Below are 13,855 nucleotides of genomic sequence, written 5' to 3'. Positions count from 1 at the left end.
AGAGCTGGTCGCCTTTCACCTTGACACTTCTCACCAAAGTCAGACCATATAATAAATTCACAAGTGAAGAAATATACTTATTTTCCAAAGGTCAACCTCACAAGTTATCAAAGAGATGCAAATTAAAACAAGTTCCATTTCTTACTTATAAAATGGCAAAGATGAAAGTAATTATATATTCAATCATTGGTGAAGGTGTGGTCGAAATGGGCACTGTCCCCTTCCATAGGGAGGGGTCGATAAATATTTACACAGACTGTGTAAAGATTATAATTTACTCATGAAACCAGTCATTCAACCCCTAGAAAAATATGCCAAGCACAGCACTGAACCTGCACAAATCTATTTGTGTACAAAGAGCCATCGCTGCACTGCTTTTCATGCTGAAAATGAGAAACCCAAATGTTCAACAATAGAAGATTAGTTAAAGAAATTGTGGTAGAGGCAAATGGAAAATATTTTTACTACTATGGGAACTAAGCAAGTATAATGTTGGGTGCAAAGAATTAAGAAGTACAAACTAGACTGGCCATAAATATCATTTCGAATTGAGATAAAATGTAGAGAAAGAAAACGGGGTAACTTTAGGTGGTGGGATTACAGGTAATTCTCATTTCTCTTTGTCATTGTATTTTTCAAATTTACTACAGACTATTACTTTTATCATTAGAAAATTACATATGTGTATTATTAGGCTTAATGATCTATCTGTAGATCTCTTTATATGTGCTCACATGTATATATTTAATAGGGTCTAATGCTGCCTTCTGCACATCCTGAGGGGAGGAGCTGCTGTCCAGACAAGCCAAGCATAGGCCAGTCAGGGAAGTACCCTGGTTTCTATCAGTTTCCATGACGCGCCCCCCTTCAGTCTCCAGGACTCTATTTGGTGAATGAATGCCTTCCTTGTGAGCTCTTCTCTCTCAGACATCCTGATCCAGAGACTCAGCAACTGAGACAGAGCCCAGAAGAAATCTCAATGCTCTTGACCTCTCCTGCACCATGGACCCTCGGGTGTCTACGAAGCCCATGGGATCCCTTCTCAGAATAATCATTTTAAAGGCACGCAATAAAATACACAGGGTTTCAGGAGAAACCAGGCATTCCTTGAGCAGTAAGATACTAGGCCATATGCTTCTCGGTTAACGCAAACCAAGGCTGGCTGAGATGGGGACTCATCCGAGGTCAGAGCCTGGACCCTCTGGCCTGGATCTGTCCCTCTGTGAGCTCCTCTCTCCCTCCCTCTGAATGACTGAGGGGCAATTCAAGTGCAGCTTTTTAGTCTTAACCTCCCTTTCTACCAGGCCCAGGAAATGACCCCTTGATCCTCACCGTAAAGTTACAAGGTCAACTTCATTGTCTCCATTTCCAGTTAAAGGAGATCATGCCCAGAGATGTCAGCACAGGTGGGCAAGATGGCCCCACCTCTAATATCCAGGGGGCTACCGTGACCTTCTCTTGCCAATCAGAGCTCATCCAGGGCTTCTGTGGGACCAGCTGGGAAAGGGACAGAGGGAAGCTCAGAGGAAAGAGACTGCATGGGGGTGAGCCAAACCAGAAGAAAATGGAACTTAGGGAAAGTAAGAAACTCTGAGAATACAGGAGGTTGGTGGGTCCTTTGATCTAGCTGAGCCCGAAGCAGCTTCCTGACTTTTACAGTACCTGGGCCAACACACTATGTCTCCATTTCCCCTTTTTCTTTTTTCAACCGGTTTGAATTGGATTCGATTACCTGCATTCAAATGTCCAGCCTAAGTCAGGTATGGCTTCTCCCCATTTTACAGGTAGGGAAAACTGAGGCAGCCCAGGAGAATTAAATGGGTAGCAAGTGGTGGGGTCATGATCCAAAGTCTACTCTTTCTGGCCTCAAAGCCTTAAGCATGACTACATGCAAGTCCAGATGAAGGCCAGATTCATTCCTCCTTGGAGGAGTTAGATCCCTTGGCCAAGAGCTCCCCGCATTGTTCTTATGTGTCCCCCACCTGGGGCTCAAAACCCAGAAAGTCCAGAGGCTCAGAGCCACATGCCCACCTATCACAGCCACGCCCTCGGAGGCCTGGTCCTTCTGACACGTATCTCTTGGGGCTGCCCCCGGGGCAGGTAGTCGAAGTTCTTTCTATGTCCTCTTACCTGCACAGAGGACACAGTTTGCCCCAAGAATCCCACAGGCACCTCTGGGGAGAAGGGGTGTAGGTGGGAATAGTTCAACACCCTCCCCGTCACCTCCTCCTCCCTCTCCTGCCAGACACCTCCCTGCCTTTGCCACAGCCCCCGGCTCACCTGTAAATCAGTACCTCATCGTCGGAGCAGTTATACTGCAGCTGGTACATCTTCACGCGGGGCGCCGACTTGCTGACCGACCACTTGACCAGGGCCGAGGTGGTAGTCACATCAGACACGAGCACAGCCCGCTCCGGGGGGCTTTTGGGCGGCTCTCCGCCCCCACTGCCTCCCCCTCCCCGACTGGTCTTGCTGGAGCCAGTGATGTCCGAGAGACGGGACTTGGGGGGCGCCGTGCGGCTGGTGCTGTTGCTGACATGTGGCAGCTGGACGATGGACACCTCCACCATGGCCGTGGCCTCCCCGGCGGCGTTGGCGGCGATGCAGGTGAAGGCGCCGCTGTCCTGGGACGTGGTGATGAGGATGTCCAGGGTGCCGTTGTCGTACACGGCGGTCCTTGAGGAGTTCCCCACCAGGCGGTCGTCAGGGGCCACCCAGTGGATGAGGGGGCCGGGGTCCCCGATGGCCTTGCACTTGAGCGTGGCCGCCTGGCCCTCCAGAACCAGCAGCCTGTGCGTGTGCTGGGTGATGAGAGGCGGCTCGCACACAAACTCCTCCTCTCGCACGTGCCAGAAGTAGCGGCCCTTGAGGCCGCCAGGGGAGCCGCAGGTCTCCAGGTCGTCGTCCCGCTGGAGCCTCCGCAGCCAGAGCAGCTCACAGTTGCAGTGCAGCGGGTTCCCCCCAAAACTAAAGGACAAGGGTGGAGCAAAAGGCGTGGCAGTCAGGGCGGAGGCTTGGGAGCGGGCGAAGATGGGGTCCGGGGGCAACTTTTGCAGCCGGTTGGAGGTGAGGTCGAGGCGAGCCAGTTTCTGCAGGTCGGCGAATGTGCCCTCGGCAATGTGGTCCAGCAGGTTGTGGTCCAGGCTCAGCTGGTGCAGGTTGACCATGCGCCGCACGGAGCCCCAGGGCAGGCCGTGCAGGTTGTTGTAGGAGAGGTCCAGGTCCTCCAGTGTCAGCAAGAAGTCCTCGAAGGCCTCGTCGGCGATGCCGCCCAGCTGGTTGTTGTTGACGATGAGGTGCTGCAGGTTGACCAGGCCCCGCAGGGTGTCCTCCCCGAGGCTGGGCAGCCGGTTGCTGTCCAGGTGCAGGGAGCGGAGGCTCTCAAGGTCCAGGAAGGAGAAGGGCTGGATGTGGCTGATGGTGTTCCTGGACAGGGTCAGGTCCACCAGCCCCGTCATGTTGGCGAAGTCCTGGCGGCCGATGTGGATGATGAAGTTGCCACCCAAACGCAGCTCCACCGTCCGCCGGTCAATGTCAGGGGGCACGAAGAGCAACCCCTTGGAAGGGCAGAGGGTCCCCAGTGACTCAGACAGGTTCTGGCAGACACAGTACTTGGGGCAGGCGTCGACCACGGCAAACGCCATGCCAAACGCCAGCAGGCCACCAAGCAGGGTCTCCATGGTCTGGTCACTCAGGCCGTGGTGCCTAGAAGGGAGGGACACAAGGTCAGGGTCAAGAGGCCACTTCCTAATGACCCACCAGAGCTTCACTGGTCACCCAAACCCCTGCCTTAGGGGGGCAGCAGAGAATGGCCTGTGCTCATGCGAGGTCTAACCTCTTCTTCTAACCAATCCCTTTCATACAGTTCCACTCCCCCCGCGCCCTTAGTTATCATCACCTTCTAACAGACTATTTAATTTACTTACTAATTATATTTATGGAATATTTCTTATCTCCCCCACGAGAATGTCAGCTCCACAGGGATAGATTACTTTGATTTGTTTTGTGAATTGCTCTATCCCACACGTCTAGCACAGTGTCTGGAACACAGTAGGCGCGCTATAAATGTGTGGAATGAATGGAGGGACAAATCCATACCAGTGGTTCAAATAATAATCATCAGATTTGAAAAGTGTGTTATGGATGTATCTTGAAGCAGTTTTACTTTCTTTTTTTTTTGTTGTTGTTTATTCATTTTTTTAATAGAGAGAGTGTGAGTGGGGAGCGGCAGAGAGAGAGGGAGACACGGAATCTGAAGCAGGCTCCAGGCTCTGGACTGACAGCAGAGCCCGAAATGGGGCTCGAACTCACGGAGTGTGAGATCACGACCTGAGCTGAAGTCGGACGCTTAACCGACTGAGCCACCCAGGCGCCCCGCAGTTTTCCTTTCTTAATTGGTTTAGACTTAGCATTCCTTAGGAACAAGGACATGGACAGGGAGAGAGCTGACCCCTGGAGAACTGGTTATTGGGATTTTTGGGGAACTGGTTATAGGTAAGTTTCACCATGGAGAGTCCATACAGTGGATGAATCTTTGGGAAATGCAGAAGAGGGGTGAGACAGGAAGCAAAGGCATGAACTTCTTCTGTGCTGGGTCCTCTGCCCAGACCTTCAGGTACATCATCTCATTTGGGCTTTGGGAACATCTGTCATAAGGAAGGGCTTATCTGTGTATATAGATGAGAACTTGTCCACCGCTGAATAGCCTCCTTCAGGTGTTCACTCAAAAGTCACCTTCCCTCCCGACGCCCCACCCTGACGTGCACATCCCTTTTCCTTACTTTGTATTTTCTCCTTAAAACTGATCACGATCTAACCTCCTGTCTGTTTATTTTACCTACTTGTCTTGTTTAATGCTTGTCTTCTGCACTGGCAACAGAGCCTCAAGACGTAGGGGCTTGTTTTTATTCACCACTACATACTCAAAGGCCGAAAGTACTGCCTGGCACATAGTCTGTGCTTTTGCATGAATGGATATCTAGGGAAGGAAGAAATGGCCTTTGACTCAGGTCTTTGTGTTTCCAAATCTTAGAGTTTTCTCACTATTCCATGTTGTACTAGCTGTGGCTCCATTTATGTAGTGCTGAAAACATCAATGGAGTTGGACTTTTGAAAATCCCTGCACACGGGTTGTGTAGCCTCACGCAGACCAGCGCTCTCAAACTGCCTTCTAGCAGTGCAGGCTAGGGTTCTGCAAGAAAGGCGTTCTAAGGCCACCGAGTTGGGGACACATTGCCTGCTCTCTCTTGCTCTCGCAAAAGCTCGATATGCGTTAGCAAGTGCAGAAAGGTTGAGAAATTCTGCTGCAGTAAAGAAAATAGATTAATGTTTAATTCTACATTGCTTTGCCTTTTTTAGCTAAAGATACTCTTTTTGGGGAGCAACGATCATTAATATCTTGAGGAAGTAGGGCTCCATAGCTCCCAGTTTGAGAAGCCCAGACACAGAAAAAACAGCCAGCTGATTTGAAAGGCTGTATGGTAAATTTAAAAACCTACTCCAATTAGATATTACTTTATTGTGAAGATGTGAATTTCATTATTGTGATTATTTCAGGGTAAATCTCCCACCTAAGACCCTTCAAGGGCCAAAGACTTAATCTGTATTCCATCTGGAGAGTGTTGTTTCTGCTCAGCGCTGTCCAATAGAAATGTAATTTACTAGCCATAAATGCAATTTAAATGTTCTAGCGGACATATACAGAGTAAAAAAGAAAAAGATGAAATAAATTTTGATAATATATTTTATTTAAACCACTATATTCAAAATATTATTTTGCATGTAATCAATACATACAATTATTAACAAGATATTTAACATTCTTTTATTTGCACTAAGTCTTTAAAATTGGGTGTGTATTTAATACTTAGAGCACATTTTAAGTGCTCACTAGCCATATGTGGCTATTGGCTACCATATTGGATAGTGTTGTTGGAGCAGGTGTTGGCTATCTATAGCCAAGGGCCGAATCCAGCCTGCCACCTGTTTATGGAAATAAAGTTTTATTAGAACATGGTCATGTTCAATTCATTTACATATTATCTATGGCTATGTCTTATGTGTGTGCGTGTGCGTGTGTGTGCGTGCATGCGTGTGGGCACACACTACAATGGCAAAGGTGAGTAGTTGCAGCAGATATAATGTGGCCAGCAAAGCCTAGAATATGTATTGTCTTGCCCTTTACAGAAAATGTTTGCCAATATCTGTTGTAGAGGATTTTTTCCCCCTCTTCATCTTCTTCATTACAATCACCCTCATCAAGCCTTTGCCAACACGCCTAATTCCACACAGTTCTGCTCTGGGTTTCCATGAGCAGCCATCCACCCTGCCAGTCCCTGCTTTACAGACCTGAGGGGTTATCATCCGACCCTGAACCAGGTCTCACCAGAGACATCCAGCCCAGAGGTGTCTGCATGTGAAAGATTTCCACCTGCCACCTTCCCTGTGCTCAAATGAGCTCGGGCTTTCTAGGTTCATACTTAGCTGGAGCCTGATAAAACAAACAGGAATCTTCTCCATCTGCGCTGACCCTCTTCTTATATTTTTAGCACGAGAACAAATCTTTGCAAGGGCTGGTTCTGGCCACTACCCTAGTTTATCTCTTACCACCCTCTGTTCCATCGCTCTTCTTTTCCCAGCTAGGCTCAACGTCTCTCACTTATAAATGCCATGCTTGATCTTCCTCCAGGACTTCCAACATGCTCTGGTTTCTTCCTGGCCTCTCTCCCTAACTCCACTCCTGCCTGGCCAAGTTCCTATTCTACCTCCGGGTCTCAGCTTCAACACCACCTACTCCAGGAAGCCTCTCCACAACCTCAACCAAATTAAACCCTTCTGCTATGTGCTCCTTATTCTATGCTTGTCCTACATACATGCTCACTTCACTTTTCATTATAATTCCTTAATTACTCAGCTATCTGCCTTCATAGACCGTAAACTCCAAAAGACAGGGACTTTACCTATCTTGTCCTCCAGTGCCTTGCACACACCCAGCTCATCGTAAGTGCCCCGTAAATATCAATTAAATGAATGAATGAAGTATAGTACTGAACAAAGCCAGTTTCTGGCGTTGTCACTAAGGTTCCGAGGTCTGTATTAACACTGTTTAGGGTTCATTTGGTTAGTCAGCTGAGAAGACTATCTTTATGGAGAGGTGCGGTCACGGCAGAAACTTCAGAAATAACTTCTGGCAACCAACACCTGCACTGCCCAGCATGACTCACCATGGTCATGGAGTCAGGGAGTCCATATGTCTCTGGCTGTTGTGTCTGCTCAAGCAGAGGTGAACAGTACCCCTTATACCCACTGGGGATCCAGGGACAGCCACACCCAAGGATGTCCCTCCTTGGTTAAGTTGGAGGCATGCATGTGTGCATGTGTAGAGAGGGGGGTAGTGTGCTGAAAGCCTATGGTCCCAAGAGAAAGGCTTCCTCTTTATAAGCTCTTGTCAGTAAACACTGAAGTGACCCGAGGCTAAGCAGCACTTCCAACATTTACACAACATGGCATACATAGGAAGTGGTAATATCTGTCAGGTTCTTATGAGTCCAGGGCCAAGCCTGCTGGTGGCCTGTGCTATATCTCTTTGATTTGCCCCTCTGGATCCTTCCTTTACCCTCTCTGACCCTGCCCTGTGCCCTAGAAGGCTTGCTGTCTGGGCTGCATCAGTGCAATGTGGACAGACCGCCCCATCCTACGGCATCCTCTGGGCCTGCCCATCCTTGGTCCTGTCACCTGCCCTCTGATAGAGGGTGGCAGTGGCCGCAAGCAGGGAAGCCCCGGGCACTTTGGGATGTACACCCTGCACAGGGCCCATTGTTTCAGACAGTTTTGTCTTTGTAAATTATGTTAACCAAACCTTATTTTTAAAAAGTTTGTTAAGGATTAACAAGTGTCTAATGAATTCAAATCTGTGACATAATAGAGCTGGGTAAATATATTTTAAGTAATCAGCATGGAAGCTTACTGACAGAGAAGGTGACTATTGAATCTTAATTAAAATTGTATTCCGAGAACCATCACTTATAATACTCCCATAGCCCAACAAAAAGCAGCTTAAACCCCAAGTCGGGAGGGAGGCAAGGGGAGCGTGTGGATGCGCGTAATTAGCGCACCCCCAGAGTGGGGGCTCCCTCTCCTGAGCAGGGATTTGAGCTGGAAGGAGCCACTAGGTCCCTCTAAGCATGTCTGGATGGGGCAGGTGGCAGAGGGGAGCTAAGAGAGGGAGAGATTAGGAGTAGAGATTTGGTTTCAGGAACAAAGGAGCGAGCGGATGAAAGCAGTCAGGAGGGGCTATGGGATTATTTGTGGGCAAAGCTGAGAGAGGTGCACGGGGATCAGAAGCCAGGCAGTGACATGGATGCTGGTATCAAATGTCAGCATCAGCCTTCATGCAGAGGAATCTATCTGCAGAGGAGCAAGAGCTCGTCTGCTCAGAATGTCTATGAGCCTGGGCCTGGGGAGGGGAGAGGAGGGGAAGAGAGGGAGGGGCGGGGCAGGGGCTGCCTGGAGACGCAGACAGAGGACCCAGGAGAGGAGGAGAAACACTCTACCCAGGACCGGCAGTGCCCGCAAGAATCTGCACAACTCTGGGCAGGAACAATGTCTCCTCCCTGCCTGGGTTTCTTCGGGTGGTTTTCCCAGCAACTCTGCAAGGTGAGTGTTATCCCTGGTCCCTAAGGTATTCCTGTGCAATTAGGAACAGGTGTCCTTGCAGGGCATTTGTAGGGCCCCTTCGCTGGATAACCTTGTGCAGGAGACAACCCACCCTCCCGTACCTTGTGGCCTCAAGTATTGCTATCCCCATTTTAACCACTGGGACTTGAGGTTCAAAGAGGTTTGGGCCGGCCCAAACTCTCCCAGCTACCCCGAGAAAAGCAATGGTTTGAACTGAGGACTGTCAGGCTCTAGGCTGTCCTTGGAGTGGAGCAGGTCCCTCCAGAGGCTTCCATGTGCCTGGTGTACATAGAGAATCCTGCTGCTGCCACTATGGGATCGCTTAGTAACCTGTGACGGCCCAGCTGTTTGACTAAATTGGGGCTCTTGTGTTTCCTGCTTAGGGATGGTGTTCCCAGAGGCAGAGCCCTAACTGGCTCAGAAAGACCCACCTGTCAGGCTTCACGGCAGTGGGTCTCACACACACACACACACTCACACACACACACACACACACACACAGGACGCACATGCGCACACACACATACACACATGCATGCACATGCTTAAATATACTGGCAATAAATATAGCGTGTGGAACTAGGCTGATGGTTTGTAATCAGAATCTCCAGATGGGATTTTATATTTAAATCAAAAGGGAAAAAGAAAGATGAGGGCTGAAATCAGAAAACTAATGGACATGGCGGCAGAAACGGAAAGTTCCTGTTCCTTCCCTTGATGGTGAGACCACAGACTTTCCTCCCCACTCCCTCCGGCCCCTGGGCCCTGCCTCCCTGTCAGAACCACCTCGAGCTGTTCCAGACAGAAGAGGCAACATTTAGCAGATGGCTGGCACGATATATGTGATATCTCTCCACCCTGATTTCCATTTAAAAGATACCTTAGCAACCAGCCAAGGAGCCACCCGCCCCTGGAGCCTGTAAATCAAGTAAGATGCCTGCCTCGGCTTCAGGTAAAAAGAAATGGCCCCTCCAGGGTGCTCCCAGCCAGGAAAGTGTGAATTAATAAAAGTGGGAGGGGTTCAGATCTGTCAGGAGAGGCCGCTGCTTGCGCCTTCTTCCCAGACTCCCCCTCCTGGGGCACCTGCTGCTCCCCATAAATCATACCACTCCAGGCGAGCCCTGGAGGGACTTGCTCTGGAGCAAGGGGATGGGGAAAGGAAACCTCACTTCCAGACAAGAGCTGATGGGGCTGCTTTTTTTTTTTTTTTTTTTTTTTTGGCCTAGGAGTTGGCAGGTGGTGGCCCTGCCCCCAGCCCTGCGTTTGGCTCCAGTGCAAGGCTTTCAAGCCCTGTCAGCCCCATCTCCAACAACTCTACCTCCCAGGCCCTCAGGAAAACAGACTGGGGCTTCTTCTAAGGAGAAGAAAAATGAGTTAGCATTAGAGAGCTGATTTCCCAAGCCCCCTCTCTGATGCTGCCCTGTAGAGAGATCCTTCTAGAATCCTGAGAAAGAGAGGAGGGAGCAAGCTTAAGGAGTATGTGCTGGAGAGAGAGAGCTGAGACCTCAGAGTGCCCAGTCTGATGGGAGAGGCATCGTCTTTGACCTCAGGCAGCAACGCCTGTTTTGATGTTGGAGTCACAGCTTCTAGTGTGAATGGGGGAAGGGGAGAGACAGAGAGAGGAGAGAGAAAGAGAGAGAGAGAGAGAGAGAGAGAAAGCCAAATCCCAAGGGAGCCCCTCCGAAGGTCCTAGTTTCTTGGCTACAGAAAGACACTCACGCAGGATGGGCAAAATCCTTTGCCGTGCTGTCCCCAAGCAAACCTATGGAGGCAGAGGCCACATCCGGAACCCCCAAAGTTCTGCACAAACTACTTTTAAAATGCGGTCTGCGATAGCACAGGCAACGGGAACGGAAGAGGGAAATAATGTCTCAAACATCAAAAGGGCAGAATGAGCCCATTTAGGCTCTGTTTAAACTTCTATTGTGCAAGATAAGCAGTTGTTAGCATAAGTAAGTTATTAAGCTCAGAACCGCTTCCTCTCTGTTCTCAATGACAGCATTATGCCTCCGTGTTAATGCATCCATGATAGCTTTTATTGTGCTGCAATGTAATTACGTGTTTCTCTGTCTCATACTCCGTTCACCTGGGAACCCCTTCTTGGCAGGGACCATATTTTGTTCAGCTCTGAATCCCCAGGAGCAAGCTCAGTACCTGGCCCAGAGCAGGCATGTGGGACATGCTTGATGAGAGAATGAATGAGTGGTGGACTGAATGAATGAGTGCTCTAGCATGACCAGCTGAACCCCGGGGGCACCTTTGCCACCCCGTCCATTTTGATTTGTTGATGCTGGAGAAGCGATGCCCCAGAGGGGAGCTTCCAACCAAAGCTTCCCCATGAGAGGGTGGAGGATACATACCTCGGCTCCTCCCCTCCTGGGGTGGGATGATGCTGAGGCTCGTTCTCCCGTCCCCTAGTGGTCCCGGGTGAGCCCCAGATGCCCTTTGCTGCCTCCTGCTCTTCTCACCCGATACTGGCTGTCTTCCCTTCCCCCTCTCACCTCCTACTCCTTTTCCTGGGTGTCCTGATGCCACCAGCCAAATAAGGCACTTGCATTCAAATCCTTGTTTTGGGTCCACTTCTGGGGAACCCAGCTCGAGGCAAACTCCTTAGTGATTACTCTCATACATAAGGTACCAGCTGAGCTTGGGCCGCTGTGGAAATGTCAGCTACACGGAAATAAAAAATGATACGAAAATCACACACGTTCTCGTCAATGAGACACACACACACACACACACACACACACACACACACGTAAAACTAGCAACTTGGTGAAGGAAGAAGATCTTAGCTCCCACACAAAGGACTGGCGGTAATGGATGAATGGCACCTGTCTTCTACCCAGCGTGTTCACGGCCAGCCCTCTGGTCTCAAGACCCGTGCGAGCCACTGTGGGAAGGAGCGTGGATGACGGAGGCCCATGTGTGGACGCGTGTGGCGTGTGGATGCCGGGGTTGGAACGCGAACGGAGGGGTGTGTGTGTGCGGGAACTGGCATGTCTGACTGATCAGGCGCCTGCAGGCGCCTCGTGTGTGAGTGAGGGGGTGCTGCATGAATGGAGGTGAGTGAGTGAGTGAGGGAACGGGTGTGTTTGCCTGAATGGAGGGCTGTGTGGGTGAAGGAGGGCCTGCTTTTAGGAACGGGGGCCTGGATGTGAATCAGGCTGCCTGTGAGCCGATGGCATGCGAGGCAGGGAGAGGGAGCAAGCTTGTTTGTCCAGCTTTGATGGAAACAAATGCTGTTTTGCTGCCGTGTCGTCCACCGCAAATGTGCTCCTCTCCATGGCTGCAGATGATCTGTCCCTGCCTAGGGGACACAGACAGCCCACAGGGCTGGCGGCTCCCGGCATCAGTTTAGACCTCGACCTCCCTCCCTGTTCTTGCTTGTCAGCCTCTATTCCGGCCCTCGGGTGAGTGTGTGGGAGCTCTGGTCTCACACAGAGAGATTTTTGCTTTTGATTCAGTCCTGACTTTCGAGATGTTTTCTCTAAAATACCCCCTGCCCCCATTCCAAACGCTTTTTTGGATTCTATCACCTGAAGACTCACACAACGGTCCTGCTCTGGGAAGCTTGGTGGACCACCCCTTTTGTACCTCAGAGGGAGAATATGGAGGGTATGGATCCACAGGGATGCCTTTCCAGGCACCAGGGCCTGTCTGGTCCTCTCTCCCTCGCTTAAAGCCTCCCCGCCACAAACTCATGTCCAAGGACCCAGTCCCTGCAATCTTAACCCTTTAATCCTTCCCTGCTGTAAATCACAGAGCACCCCTGGGTTCACAGCACCCTGCCCCCAAGAGCCCTGACCTTTCCCTGGTCCCCACACTCGGGGAGCAACCTCCATGTGTGGTCCTCTCTGGGACTGGGCTAATGAAAGGAGCAGTGGGGTGGATAATTCAAAACGGCAGATAATCCAAAACTCATTTCCATTTGGCTAGGGAAGGTTCACACTATGATTTACTCTCCTCATTATGTTTGGCTCAGGCTAAAATTAAAATTGGCTTTTCTTCTTGAAGCCATCCAGGCTATAGGGTAGGCAATGACTGGATAGCATTAAAGTTCACTCCAGCTGGAGAACATAATTTAGGGTCGATATCTGATGAGGATATCAGACTTGAAGGTCACTAGAGGTAGAAGTTAAATCGCCCTCCTCAGACTGAGGCTCCCTGAGGGCAGGGCTGTGTCTCTCCCTCAGACTGGAGCTCCTGAAGTCAGGGCTGTGTCTCCCCCCTCAGACTGGGGATCCCTGAGTCAGGACTGTATCTCTCCTTCAGACTGGGGCTCCCTGAGGGCAGGGCTGTGTCTCCCCCCTCAGACTGGGGCTCCCTGAGGGCAAGGCTGTGTCTCCCCCCTCAGACTGGGATTTGCTGAGTTCAGGACTATGTCTCCCTCTCAGCCTGGGGCTCCCTGAGGGCAGGGCTGTGTCTCTCCCTCAGACTGGAGCTCCTGAAGTCAGGGCTGTGTCTCCCCCTCAGACTGGAGCTCCTGAGGGCAGGGCTGTGTCTCCCCCTCAGACTGGAGCTCCTGAAGTCAGGGCTGTGTCTCCCCCCTCAGACTGGGGATCCCTGAGTCAGGACTGTATCTCCCCCACAGACTGGGGCTCCCTGAGGGCAGGGCTGTGTCTCCCCCCTCAGACTGGGGCTCCCTGAGGGCAAGGCTGTGTCTCCCCCCTCAGACTGGGATTTGCTGAGTTCAGGACTATGTCTCCCTCTCAGCCTGGGGCTCCCTGAGGGCAGGGCTGTGTCTCTCCCTCAGACTGGAGCTCCTGAAGTCAGGGCTGTGTCTCCCCCTCAGACTGGAGCTCCTGAGGGCAGGGCTGTGTCTCCCCCTCAGACTGGAGCTCCTGAAGTCAGGGCTGTGTCTCCCCCCTCAGACTGGGGATCCCTGAGTCAGGACTGTATCTCTCCCACAGACTGGGGCTCCCTGAGGGCAGGGCTGTGTCTCCCCCCTCAGACTGGGGCTCCCTGAGGGCAAGGCTGTGTCTCCCCCCTCAGACTGGTGCTTCCATAGGCCAGGGCTGTGTCTCCCCCTCAGACTGGGGCTCCTTGAGGGCAAGGTAATATCTCCCTCCTCAGACTGGGTTTCCTGAAGCCAGGGCTGTGTCTCCCCCCTCAGACTGGAGCTCCCTGAGTCAGGACTGTATCTCTCCCACAGACTGGGGCTCCCTGAGGGCAGGGC

At 51.1% G+C, this 13,855-nt stretch overlaps 1 protein-coding gene across 1 annotated transcript in view; it reads right to left on the bottom strand.

The window, feature by feature from the left end:
- LRFN2 (leucine rich repeat and fibronectin type III domain containing 2) overlaps window positions 1-13,855 on the bottom strand; it is a 180,546-nt gene that overhangs the window by 35,920 nt on the left and 130,771 nt on the right. The window contains 1 exon segment of the mRNA XM_019457033.2: window positions 2,281-3,705. Within this exon segment, the coding sequence (XP_019312578.1) occupies window positions 2,281-3,680 (1,400 nt within the window). The 5' untranslated portion in view covers window positions 3,681-3,705.

Source organism: Panthera pardus, unplaced genomic scaffold (assembly GCF_024362965.1).
Source record: "Panthera pardus isolate Hobbes unplaced genomic scaffold, ASM2436296v1 HiC_scaffold_17, whole genome shotgun sequence".
In the NCBI taxonomy this organism is placed as follows: Eukaryota; Metazoa; Chordata; class Mammalia; order Carnivora; family Felidae; genus Panthera; species Panthera pardus.
This window is presented reverse-complemented; position numbering and strand designations above follow the sequence as displayed.